The sequence below is a fragment of the Hemibagrus wyckioides genome, linkage group LG13, assembly GCF_019097595.1.
Source record: "Hemibagrus wyckioides isolate EC202008001 linkage group LG13, SWU_Hwy_1.0, whole genome shotgun sequence".
NCBI lineage: Eukaryota > Metazoa > Chordata > Actinopteri > Siluriformes > Bagridae > Hemibagrus > Hemibagrus wyckioides.
Window position 1 is genome coordinate 1,811,875 of NC_080722.1, and position 13,683 is coordinate 1,825,557.

At 41.3% G+C, this 13,683-nt stretch overlaps 1 protein-coding gene across 7 annotated transcripts; it reads right to left on the reverse strand.

Annotated features, from left to right (window-relative positions):
• Positions 1 to 367: 367 nt before the first annotated feature.
• Positions 368 to 13,267, reverse strand: chst3b (carbohydrate (chondroitin 6) sulfotransferase 3b). Of its 7 annotated transcripts, none has more exons than XM_058407000.1 (6): positions 13,013 to 13,267; positions 11,917 to 12,032; positions 11,050 to 11,223; positions 9,506 to 9,584; positions 4,314 to 4,460; positions 368 to 3,089 (listed from the first exon to the last, which is right to left on the reverse strand). In XM_058407000.1, the coding sequence occupies exons 5-6, from the start codon at positions 4,391 to 4,393 to the stop codon at positions 1,874 to 1,876; spliced, it is 1,296 nt and encodes a 431-aa protein (XP_058262983.1). In that variant the 5' UTR covers positions 4,394 to 4,460; positions 9,506 to 9,584; positions 11,050 to 11,223; positions 11,917 to 12,032; positions 13,013 to 13,267; the 3' UTR covers positions 368 to 1,873. The 7 variants fall into 7 exon arrangements, with proteins under 7 accessions (XP_058262983.1, XP_058262984.1, XP_058262987.1 ...); XM_058407001.1 differs by having other exon boundaries at positions 11,917 to 12,111; XM_058407004.1 differs by lacking the exon at positions 11,917 to 12,032.
• Between the last annotated feature and the right edge of the window lie 416 nt (positions 13,268 to 13,683).

Consider the following 13,683-nt stretch of genomic DNA (forward strand, 5'->3'; position numbering starts at 1 on the left):
GAACTTTAAGTATGCTAGCTAATTAGGGAATGTTGCTCATTACACTACTCTTCTAACTGTAATTTACAGCTGTTGTTCAGCCTAAAATGTGCTAGCTAGCTAGTTAGCATGTTAGCAAACCAGCTAAAACCATAGCTAGTTTGGGAACCAGATGATAACCAACACGGCTATCAAATCAGCTATTTTAAGAACCTGTTGCCAGAGTATGCTCGTAATTTAGTGAACCTGTTTTCAAAACTTATACTAGAGAGCACACCAGCTTGTTAGCAAGCCTTGCTATCTGGTAAACCATATGATTAGCAGGATAGCTATATTATATATATATATATATATATATATATATATATATATATATATATATATATATATATATATATATATATATATGTCATTTAAGCCCTTGTAGTCACGGGAATCTAATTAGCATTTTATACTGATTCAGATATTGACTGATCTGGAATTGACAGCTTATGTTCTGCTAACTAGTTAACCTGCTAGCATGTAATAAAATTTAGCACCCTAGTTAGTGAACTAGATGTATAGCAATAAAATAGCTGGCAAATCAGGCACTTAGAAAACATACAGCCAGAGTATCGTAGCTAATAAGTGGATCACCTAATTAGCATGATGTATTACTTCAGTTCTCTGTCCATAACTGAAAGCTAAAATTGTGCCAGTTAGTTAGCATGACATCTTGTTAGTACACAGAGCACTTAGCTAGTTGCACAGACTGCTTTGTTGTGATAGTGAGTAAGCTAGCTTGTTTACAGATCAGATATCTTGTGAATCTGACATGCTAATCTTTTACTCTGCAAGTGCTGTGGCTGAATTATTACACACTTCGGAGTGATGAAGGCGACAAGGCGCATGATTTAAATGCAATTGGAAAGCACAGCCAAGTTTGGACGCTAACATTTTCACACATTAACATCAATTATAAGTGTTGACAGAAAGTCTTGTGTTCTGGTGCCAAAACCTCTGGCGTTGAATTCACACATTTCTGCAAACCAGCTGCAGAAGGAATGTCCCCAAGACACACAGTATAAACACACACACACACACACACACACATTACAAATACGCCAAATGCTAATTCCCTCCAAATACAGACACTTAGCAAGCTGAAAGTAGAAAAATAAACACGGTTTCTTTTTAACCTGCCAACCTTGAGCATGAAACAACTGTGTCCTTTGACCTAGCTTGTACAGGAACATTCAGCTACTGATTCAAAATGTTTGGAGGTTGCAAAAAGGTTGCAAAAAGAACATGTTGGAAAAACGAGCTCAACCATTTAGTTTGTGAACAAGTTGATTAGCTAGAAAATATGTAGATGCTAGCTAATTTGTGAACCTGTTTAATGCTCCACTCGTCTCGTCTCGACAGAATTAATTCTGTCAGACTTGTTACCCTAGCTATTTACTGAGCCAGATGACGTTCCTGCTTACATTAATGTAATGTTTGTGTTAGCATTCCAACAACTGAAAATGTTCGACAGCTAGCATAACAGGATTGTGGGTAATATAAGAAACTGGTAACCAAAGTTTAAACCAAGGATGATTTTTTTTTACACCGCTCTAGATCATGGCCATTAGCTAACATCTACGCCAATTTCAGAGTTAGCATTTTTGGTTGATTTTTGGAGTTGAAACCTGAACTAGCTGAAAAGCAGAATTCATAAATACGTCATTTATAAAAAACAATGCCCTATGCTACATGACAGAAAAATGTAAAATGTCTCTCCTAATGCCTTCATGATGTTTGAGAGGTTTGTGATACGATATGTTGCTGTGTTTTTGATCTGTTCAGCTTGTGTCCTTGTTTTTGGACGAATCCCCATAATAAATAAAATTGCTAAAAAAAAAAGTTCTTTTGGTCATAAAAAAGTCCTTTCTTCGACCAAACTGATGGACTTGTCCATTAGCATCTCTTCACTTTCTGCAAACGTGTACCCAAACAAATTCATGGTGGGTGCGCAAATTTTCTGAACCATCTGTACGAGTTTAAACGGCATACTGAACCTCCACTTCTCCACCTGCTGGGATGAGTTTTTCTGGGTGGAGTACACTCCGCTAGCCTTATCGGATGCTTGCGTGTTCCTCAAGATCCACTCCTTTACCTGGACGGTGAAGGGGATTCCGGTAAAACGATACATCTCGGCCGCTTTAAGCATAGGAAACATGGCGATGTCCTCGTAACGCACCAGCATGTATCGTCCACGCAGCCACGGAGGCTGTCTGAGACCCACTTCGGCGGACATGCGGATGTTCTCACAGTTCCCTTTGAGCTTCCTCACTTCGTTGTCATCCTGGGGGATGTCTCCGTTCATGGTCCACCTCTTCCAGTGCTCGTATTTGTTTGCGAAGGCCACCATGCGGGACGCTAACATGGCTCGAGGATCCCGGACCAGCTGAATAACCTTTAAATCCAGTCGTGGGTCTTCTGCTAATGAGCGTAGTGTCTCTAGTTGCCGTACTCGTACTGACTTGATGGCATGATGCTCCTTTTCCAAGCAGGACTGGGAAGCAAGTGTAAGGTTTAGTGGTCCGCAACGCCGGTTACGGCAATGGTACGGCTCATACCCCTTCTTCACAAACGGCGTGCAGACGGGATCAGTGCACAGCGACTGGCTGGACTCACGGCGAAACAGTCCTGTCGTTACATGATCCTTTGGCGGTGGCTCGATGAAGGTCTCCAGCATGGTGAAGTCGCACAAGAAAAGCTGGCGGAGAATGTCGCGATAAGCCTGAGTCAAAGCCGTACCGTTGGTCCCACCACCCTCCAGAGTTAGCATGCGCTCCACGTGCCAAAGAGGCTCGAACAGGTAGAACATGTTTGAGCCGTGCTGGTTAAAAAACTCGCCCACAAACGAGGAGCCTGTACGGGTCGTGGCCAGAAGGAGTATGTGTTTCCCGCCTTTGCTGGGCTCAGAGATGTTCTCTAAGCTCCATTTTAGTTCCAAGTAGGATGAGAAGTCCAGCTCGGACAGGACTGGGACACTGGAGCCGTTCTGCCGGAGAGACGCCCAAGAAGATCCGCTGGTCTGGAGTGGGGTCTGAGGCGTCTGCTTCAGAGAGAACTTATCTGAGACCCTTAGAAAACAAAATAAAAACAAGAGTCACTAAATCTATCATCAGAAACCTCTGGCAAAGTTTACAGAGTTAAAAAAAATTCCAGTTTCCTGATAAAGATCTTTACTGGACCTTGTTTATCAAATGTTTTGGCAGTAGAAATCCAAATATTTTTTGGTACTAATGTGTGTATGTCGATAAATCTCAATCAGCGGTACATGACCAAGCATGTTCACAGTGAAAGAGCAACAAGCACCAGACCTTCCAGTAATGCAGATCAGCCACTGCAGCTAATACAGACCCACACTAACTCTTCTTCTGTTTATAGGGGGGCCATTACTTTTGCTCTCACTGAATGGCTAGTCTTATTTGACTGGTTTTGGAGTGTTGTGTAAATTCTCCTGTAAACAGCATATAAATAAATCTGTTTATATCCAGTGTGAAAAATGAAACCCATTCTGCACAGAAATTCTACAATTTGTTAGCAAAAGAATAAAACATACGTACCTATAGCTAGATCAGCAGATTAGTCACACACTAGTTTGCAACGTTCCTTACAAATATATTAAAAAGACTTTTTTTTTACTACTTGTTTTCACACTTAGTTTTCCCGTAGGCTAGTGAAACGGATTTGATTCAGACAATAAAACGTCGCTAGCTAAAACATTTCTATCACTTTAAGCATGAGTAGCAGTTTAATTCCTAATTTTATAACTTTTCCTGAACTGCTCCCTATGGCTCCTTTACACAGGAATTACAGCTTGACGTCCTGCTGCTTGGGACAGTTCGTCTTAAATCCCGCTACCTTAGCGGTCATTGTTGATTAACTACCTGCCTGTGATGTTCTCTAATGAATTTAGGTTCTGAAAGGAGGAGAGTAACTAAAGCCATGACCGCATCCCTGACCAGACTCTTAGTAAGCATGGAGGAATGAACGCTGGAACATTAAACAGCTTGTCAGCGTCATGCTAAAGTTAACCTTAATCACTTCGGTCTTTGTTTGTTCCGTGAGCTGCATATCTGACCGCTCGCTCATCTCCATGAGAATCAGACCTGGAGTCCAGTATAATTCCAGAGCTTTAGTCTCAATGAGACACCTAATGAAACCTCTCTGACTTCATATCTGTTTAACACACACGATCTCTTCATCCTGAACAATACATACAATTCTGAACAAGTCCAGTCTAAACATTAATCCCTGGAAATCTTCTCATACATGCTTCAGAATTCAAGCTTCAAGCTTACTTGGAGATGATGTTGTTCTCCTTCTCGATGATGACCACAGCCACGATGAAGACCAAGGAGATGGTGTATTTAATCTTCATTATTGTGTCTGATTACGTTCAGATTGCAGTGGTCCTCTCAGCTGTCTCACACACACCCTGCTTATTTCTGGTACACACACACACACACACATATTACAGTTTTTTAGAATTAGCTTTCACTTTGTAGGTTAGTCCAGAATCACTGTTATTGTGTGTGTGTGTGTGTGTGTGTGTGTCTGCAGGGGGTGGGTAAAGGGTTGGCCTAGCGGAAACTAAACACGCGTCAACTTGAAGTGAGGAGTGAGACAGACACTAGCCACCTGTTTTTCCTGTTGCGATGACAGACAGCTGCTTTCATCCTGTTTAATGACTTGTCTTTAGTGTGAGTATGTGTGTGTGTGTGTGTGTGTATATGAACTAGTAAGATCTTGCCTGAAAGTTTGACTGTGTCTCTCTCTCTCTCTCTCTCTCACACAAACACACACACACACACACACACAATACCACGTACCGGTACATAACTGTCAGAGGTGCTGTTATAGTAAATAAATCTTCTGATCGATCTCTTCATCCTTGACACTGAGTTCACTTTAAACGCTGGAGATTCTCAGACTCCGCCATTAACAGATTCAACCGAACTGTTAAACCTCAGTGCATTACACAGGAAGTGATGCGTTTGATCCGTCAAAAAAAAAAAAAAAAAAAAAAAACACTGGCAGGCACCAGCAACTGAGGAGAAACCACACACACACACACACACACACACACACACAACCAGCCAAGCAGTTCCACAAAGTGTAATCTATACCAGGCATCTGTGATGTTTTCAGCATTCTTAACCCACACACTGTCCACTTTATAAGGAACACCTAATAATGTTCTCTAATCAGCTTCTAATCACATCGCAGCAGCACAGTGTATAAACTCATACAGATTCAGCTCAAGAACTTCACTTACTGTCTCTCTCTCTCTCTGTCTCTCTCACTCTCTCTCTCTGTCTCTCTCTGTCTGTCTGTCTCTCACTCTCTCTGTCTGTCTGTCTCTCACTCTCTCTGTCTGTGTCTCTCTCTCTCTCTCTGTTTGTCTGTCTCTCTCTCTCTGTCTCCCTCTTTCTCTCTCTCTCTTTCTCTCTGTCTGTCTCTCTCTCTCTCTCTCTGTCTGTCTGTGTCTCTCACTCTCTCTGTCTGTGTCTCTCTCTCTCTGTCTGTCCATGTCTCTCTCTCTCTCTCTCTCTGTCTCCCTCTCTCTCTCTCTCTCTCTCTCTCTCTCTCTCTCTCTCTCACACACAGTATCTAAAAGTATTATATTTTACTTTTAAATGTAATTATTTATTTATTATTTATAAGTATTATATTTTATTTTTACTCAATTAACCTCAATATTTTGTAACTGATCAGGATAAAGATGTGAAATATCCTCGACACGTTCGGTCTTTAAACTCTCCACGTCTCAGCAGCAGAAGGAATTCGTCATGTCAACGTTTCAAACAAATCAGGAACAAGACTGGTTTTGTCAAACACAGTTTAGATGAAGGTCAAGGGTCATGGGTGAGATGAAGTACAGATCCCCCGAGAAGGGGTGGAGCATTTCGCTTCCCACACGACCGCGACGTCAGCATCTCCACGGTAACGGGGTCTGATTGAGGGGTCAACAGCTTTGGGCACAACAGATCGGAGTTTGGGGTCTGGTTACAGAGTCAGTGTGAAATCCCAAACAGCGGAAACATCTTCAAGGAACGTTGGAGACACTGAAAGGTTCTCTGAGCTGATGAGAAGGAAACTGAACTTTATGGAACTTTATGGAAGCATGGTGGTGGTAGCATGATGTCGTGTAGAAGCTTTCCATCTGCAGGGCTGACGGTGTGACGGACGAAGACAAATACCGGACCATGCTAAAAGACATAAGACTGGGGGCGGAGCTTAACCTTTTGACAGGGCGACAACACTAATCATACTGCGGAAGCTACGCTGCAGGAAACACAACACTGAGCTACATGCTAAAGTATGAAATGTGCTACATAAAGATCATTCATTTTATTATTATTTTATGTACTTAGGTTAAACAAATATCTGGTGTGCAGCTCCTTACAGAATAAAGCTCATTGCTCTGAATAGGGGATTTAGCTCATTTCATGGCAGCATTTAGTGTGTGTGTGTGTGTGTGTGTGTGTGTGCTCTCTGTTTGAGAAGTTCCTGTGGAAATTTCCGCCGCAGGTTTGTGTGCTCTCACACTGAGATGAGAACGTTACACAGGGAGGCTTTGACTTTTCTTCCTGTCCTGAATGTCCAGGAATCACTGACCAAATATCCAGCTCCTGCCAAACAGCACCTGGGTCAAACAGTCCGAGCTCCTCGTCCAAGCCTTGTTCCTCAGAGCCTGGAGCAAAAATACACCGTGACGACGGCGTGAGGAAAATTTCCTGGTCCTGCAGTTTAAAGAGCTTATCGTGTGCAGATCTTTGGAATGATTTGAGGCGGTGTTTTTTTGGACAGCGAGACTCCTGGGCGCCGGCAAGCGTCTTGACATCACTTCCTGTAGATGTCATGTGAGTGTAATAGGAAGGTGATTGTTTTCCTATAATGGCACATCCTGAAGAGTTCTGTTGTGGTCATAACCACAGCGGTTACATTTCATTATTTATTAAAGTCACGTGTCAGCGGTTACCTGAAACAAGTTCCAGTTCAGCTCATAAGTTTACATTGCATTAGAAGTCCTTTCCTGAATTAGCTCCATAACATATTGACTAAATAATAACAATTTACACTGTATGAATTGGATGAAAACGATGAAATCTCAACATCATACATGCAGAAGATGCTAGAAAAGTGAATCTGGACGATTTTTCTGAAAGAACAGTTTGCAGTTTAATGGCTTAGGACCAACAAGTGACGCGTGAATAACTTTAGCAACACAGAACATGACGATGGTCACTGATCCTCCAGGAGACGGAACACGAGGTTAAGGATGGAGTGTGTGTAAACTCAATTATTATTGTGTCTTGTGGTCTATACTTTGTGTAAACACCTGTCACACCCAACAGATTATTGAGGACAGTGCTATGTTTGGATTTTTTTTGTTTCAGATTCTGTGTTTGACCTCAGCTAGCTAGTTAGCTCATGTTTCTCTTTACATAATAGCAGCTACAAGCAGTCATTTCCTCACCAGCCTCTGTTTTTTATTCTCTCTCAGAATTAATAAGATAATAATAACTGAGAAATCACAAAACATATATTTAACAGCATGATAGAGATGGTGCAAACAATGAAACTAATGCTAATGCTAGCACAAAACTAAAAACTAGCTATCAGATATCCAGCTCTAGCTCCAATGTAGCTAAGTATTTAGTCTATTCAAATCCATTACGTCCATATTCTGTAGTAGCTTTAAATAAGACAGGACCTGCTTTCTGTCATTACAGAATATTATAAATATTCCATAACTAAATGTAGAAACTTAACCAGGATTTCAATTTAACTCTGAGTGCTGCTGAAACCCTCACCCAGTCCACCATAACCCAACCCCACTGTAAGTCCTTAATTATACCTACAGACCTCAGGGCCTTTTCTTTCCGGCCAAATGCCATTTAAAAATAACTCACATGGGCGTCCCAACCTGGCAAGGCTGTATGTATCTTACTTTAGAAGCATGTGTTTACCCTAAAACCTCACCATAAACATCGTAAATCAAAGTAACACAAACAGAATGTGGTCCGAAAAAATTTCCTCTGAGAAATTTATAACATTTGCTCCTTTTCTCATTCAGTAGCTTAGGGTTTGAATCAGTGAATCGTACTGTGCTACACTGAATCAGTGAATCGTTCTGTGCTACACTGAATCAGTGAATCGTTCTGTGCTACACTGAATCAGTGAATCATTCTGTGCTACACTGAATCAGTGAATCGTTTCGCTCCTTCAGAAAGTCAATTATTGAGTCAATGAATCATTCAGTTCAGTCATGACCAAGATTCTCATATGTTCATTAGATGAGTGTTTGAATCAGTGAATCATTCGGACCCATGTATGATTCTCTTCTATTTGTTCCATTTTGTGTGTGTTTAAATCAGCGAATCATTTAAATTCTGACCGAGATTCATACCTCTCTTCTTCAGTGAATGAATTGTTGACTCTTTTAGTTATGACCATGCTTCTTTCCACTCTCTTTCAGTGGCTGAATTCAAGTGAATGAATCAATGAATCATTAGATTATAACCAAGACTTTCTCCACACTCCTTCGGTGACTCAGTGAATCACTTCAATCAGACTCAGCAGAATTTAGAATTGGAATCAGTCATAACAAAGGCTCGTTCCTCTCTGCTTCAGCAGATTTCTGATTCTTTCAGTCATAACTTAGATTCAGCAGGTCATGAATCAGTGAATCATTTGCTTATAACAGAGATCCTGTTACACAGTCGGTGTGGGAAAGGAGTGAATCATTCAGACCTGACTGAGATTTGCACCTATTTCATTCAGAGAGCCAATTTTTGAGTCAGCAAGTAATTCAATTCCACCATTGCCAAGATTCTCTCTCTCCCTTTCAATGAACTAGTGTTTGAATCAGTGAATCAATTTGCCATGTCTAAGATTCTTTCCTCTCCTCTCCACTGAATCATATGAATCTTGAATGAGATTCACTCCTCTCTCCTTCGGGGACTGAATGAATCTTTTTCTCATGACAGATTCTGTACTTTCTTATTTGTGAGTCAATCCTCGTTCACTAGTGAGTCAGTGTTTGAATCAGTGGATCTTTTGCTCATGACTGAGCCTCCTTCCTCCTTCCTGTAGCATGTTGAGACTGAGATTAATTTACTTTCAGCGAGTCAGTTTTAAATCAGAGAACCTTACTGTTCTAAGTGAAAGATCAGCTTCTCTCTTGTGCAGTGAATCAGTTGAGTCGAATAGGTTAATGATTCCTTTTTGATCAGAACTATAATCGTGTGTAAAAACGATTCCTCTAAATATGAACATACACGCACATTATAAATAACACAATTAGCAATGATTAACGGTTATTTTACACACAGTATGTTTGTTGTCTTCCACAGAGAGACGGACAATGAAATGAATCAGTGAATCATTTGACTGAACAGACTTTCTGGGAGGTTATTTTTGATTAGAATGATTGTTAGAATATAAATATGCATACACACATGCTAATACACAGCTCATGACTCACATTTCCTCCAGATGTGGTGTTCTGGTCTCTATATTCCAGTCCAATCTGCCAGTCTCACTTTATCCGTGATCCTGAGTTCCTGTTGGTTGAACACAATAACATATTTCCTCAGACATGACAATACTGTTCTACACTGTTGAACAAAAGCAATTGGAAATTCAATGTGTTTTTTTAATGCTGTACCCCACACACACACACACACACACACACACACACACACACACACGCAGGAAACCAACTGCTGTGGTTTCATCACAGTGTAGTATAAAGTTGTTTATCATTCTTGCACATCCTCCCTTCTTTCCTATCAAGTGTCTATTAAATACAGACACCTCTGAAGTCTTTCTGTGTGTGTGTGTGTGTGTGTGTGTGTGTGGCCGTTTAAACCTAATCATTTAGTGCTACACGATGAGACACTGAAGTGATTCTTTATTGTTTTTGCTTTTACATAATTGGCACAAACCGGTTAGATCCAGTTGTCACTTACGTTACAGCAGCTATAAACACACACTCCCTCAGCAGCCTCACTTTATCTCTCTCTTCAACTTATAATAATATCAGAGCTTGTAAAGTTTGTGTTTTGTGTTGATGATGAATACATGTCCTGACGAATGATCTGTTGCCATAAAAACGAGTGCATTAATAAAAAGCTGTGATCGGCAGTACTGCACTACTAAAATATACAAGTGTATACTGTTTAAGATGAGGTATAAATTATGTAAAGTGGGCGGAGCTTGATTCTTCTTTCTTCCTACAGTAACCCGAGTCAAACATGTGAAGCCTTTACGACTCTTCTTTTATTCCTCCAACTCTTCTGTGGAAACTCTCACACAGTGGTGTTTACGAGGCTGTAGAGGAGTGTGTGTGTGTGTGTGTGTGTGTGAGATGATTACACAGCACACTAACAGCTCAGGGATACACAGCCTGCAGCTTGTGTGTGAGGTCTGGAGATAGCGCTCGGGCTGAAACTGAGATAAGAAGGAGCTTTTCTCCGATTCAGTTAGCTCACGATGCTCATGGCCTGATGATCAGAATTTACCACGTGTTCCTTCACTACAGTCACCATGCTGAAACACATTCTCCTTCAGGATTCAGAATCATCACACTGTGCTTGTTAAAGTGGAAGTGCTGTAATGTGGGTCATTAGAGCTGTCCAGACTTAACAACTGACCTGCTGTCCTGTCATTTTACTCAATTACTCAAAATCCACTCTCTCTCTCTCTCCCTGCCCCCTTCTCAATCTCTGTCCCCCTTTCTCTCTGTTCCTCTCTCTCTCTTTATCTCTCTCTGCCCCCCCTCTCTGTCCCTCTCTCTCTCTCTCTCTATCTATCTCTCTTCCTCTCTCTCTTTCTCTCTCTCTCTCGCTCTTTCTCTCTGCCCCCCCATCCCTGTCCCTCTTTCTCTGTGTGTGTCTCTCTCTCTCTCTCTTTCTCTCTCTCTCTCTGTATTCTTCCTTCCTGTGGTCTCTTTAGCAGAAAAACAATGTAAGAGCCTAAAACAGCATCTGCCTCAGTGACTAAGCAGTTAGAAGTTTTGCTTCACACCTCAGGGTTTGATTCCTGTCTTCACCCTGTTCTTTGGGGGTTTCCTTCAGGTACTCCAGGTTCCTCCCCCAGTCCAAAGACATGCATTGCTGATTGGTCTGATGAGTTGCCCCCTACTGTCCAGTGTGTCCCCTGCCTTGTGCCCAGAATCCCTCAGTATAGACTCCAGGTTCCCTGTGTAGGATTTTCTCTGGTATTTTAGTCCAAATCCATAATTTCAGTCATTTTTGACAAACCACACACATAAGATCATAGCTCCATTCAGAACTGCAGGTGAAGTACAGTATTGATTGGACATGTGGATGTTCCTGACTAGGACTTTTTCCTCAGTATAAAGACACTCCAGGAAGCACTCCAGCTTCTCTTTTCTTACTTCTGCTCACCAAAACCAAACACTGCGGAAATTGAGAGACATGACACGTGTGTACACTTCACAGTGTGAAAACTAATCCTATCTGAATAGACCAACAGTCTCACACCTCACACATGCTCTCTTCCTAATGTAACTGTTTCTCAGTTCCTTTTACGGTTCCTCTCGAATCTTCTCCATGTTCTGCTATATAATATATTATATATATATATATATATATGTATATATATAAAATACAGTATGTACAGAATGTATGGTACTGTATTTCTCTGGGTGTTCTACACCTGAAAGAGTTTATATCTTTTCCAAGGTTTGTTTGAAACCTTTAACCTTTAAATGAACCGTAAAGAACCATTTTGTTTACAGAGAATTTCTTCCTTGATCCAATCAGGGGTTTAATCCAGACCGTCTTGCTAATACAGTTCACTGAACCATTTAAAGGATCATGGAAGTGTTTAATATGTATGTAAAGATATCACGGATGTCAGGGAACGCACATTTTGCAGAGAACCTCGTCAGCTCCGGCGGTGTTCAAAATCCACGACCCTCGTTAGCTTCTCAAAGCTTTCGCTCTTGCTTCGGTGGAGAACATCTGCAATGCGAAACGCTTGCCCTGGGGTAGACGACACAAATTAACCTTTCCAAAGGGGGCCACAATGGAGCCAGTGAGTGTGAGAGGAAATAAAGCGACACTGGGGGGCAGGGAGACGAAGAGAAAAGAAAGAGAGAGAGAGAGAGAGAGAGAGAGAGAGAGAGATGGGGGTTTAATGGCATTCGTTCCACTGAGAGGCTGCGCTGGAGATAAACGAGTCAGCTCTGAGTATGGAGCGATGATGATGATGATGATGATGATGATGATGATCACCTTCTCTTTCTGCACTGCCTTTCGAAAACAAACATACCACAAAAGGAAATAAAAACAAAGATGTGTGCCGAAAAGAATCCTGTCTAAATAGGGCTGCTCAAACCTGCCAGTCAGAGTGCTTAAGACACTTCATAAAAGGTCTGTGTGTTATTATTCTTTATTAAATATTATAAGCACCTCAAAAAGCATTTTTTTATGCAGCTAGGGTTCTGTGTTAGTGTGATTTTATGGATAAATAGACCACATATGTTTTATAATCAGAATTGGCTCCTATAAGAACCAGAAATGCTTTATTACAAAGCGAAGAACCCAGTGAGGAACCTTTTCTTTTTTGTAATAATAACCTATAAATCCAAATCTGCACCACTCCCAGTCCCTCTAGGTTTTATGTAAAACTCTACAGAATGCAAGCAGAACCCCTTTTCAGGAACGAAAACATGTTTATGGTCCAGAGAACCCTTAAAGAACCCCTTTGTTCTAAGTTTGTGTTAATTACACTGTTTTCTCCTTAACACCTCGAACCTGTCAGAACATTTAAGTACTTCTAAAGGGTTTTTAGTACAATGCTGCAGGATCCTGCAGGAGATGAAGCTCATCACAGAAGGAAGGTGTTACTTTTGAAGTTCAATCAATAACCGGAAATAATTGTTACTATAGTGATTCATTAAAGCGTGAACAAATACACATCAATAAAGGGATAAATAACAGATAACAGAGGATTGCTTTACCATGTGTCCTGTGAGGATGATGTCCTGCTCACACTCCAAGCTGTCCAAAGTGTGTGTTATGTTCCTAACAGGTTTTCCATCATTCCCGACGAATTCGTCTGATCCATCACATCAGCTCTTTCCTTCTCCAACACACTCTACATTGTGTGTGTGTGTGTGTTGAAACTCCGTTTAAAACTGACGCAATGTTCCTCCAGGAGAAAGGAGAGAAAATCCCCGGCGCGCTCCCGCACACACGCACTCCGCGACTGCGGCTCGGGAATAAACGCGCGCTCCCGCGGAGCTCCGAGTTTAAAAAAAAAAAAAAAAAAAAAAAAAACTAGTCACGTGGTACAGCCTACTACTACAGCTACGAAGGAGATATGGGGCGGGGAAGCATCTAACACGTGCTCTTGAAGCCCCGCCCACTCACCCAGCGCCTTTTATTGTAGCTTCGATTATATTTATACTCGGATTTACTAGAATTCTTGGACATTATTCAAAATGTTCAATATTAAACAACATGTACGTGAAGTAAATTCAGACTTAAGTGTAAAAAGTGGATATTATAAGCATTTAAACGTATAAATCTTTTCATTTCAGTGGGGTCTCTCGTGCTTTATGTGTCGCAGTAGGAGAACAGCGTTGCTAGGCAACTGGGAACATGGCCCCAGACTGTAAAGTACTCATGA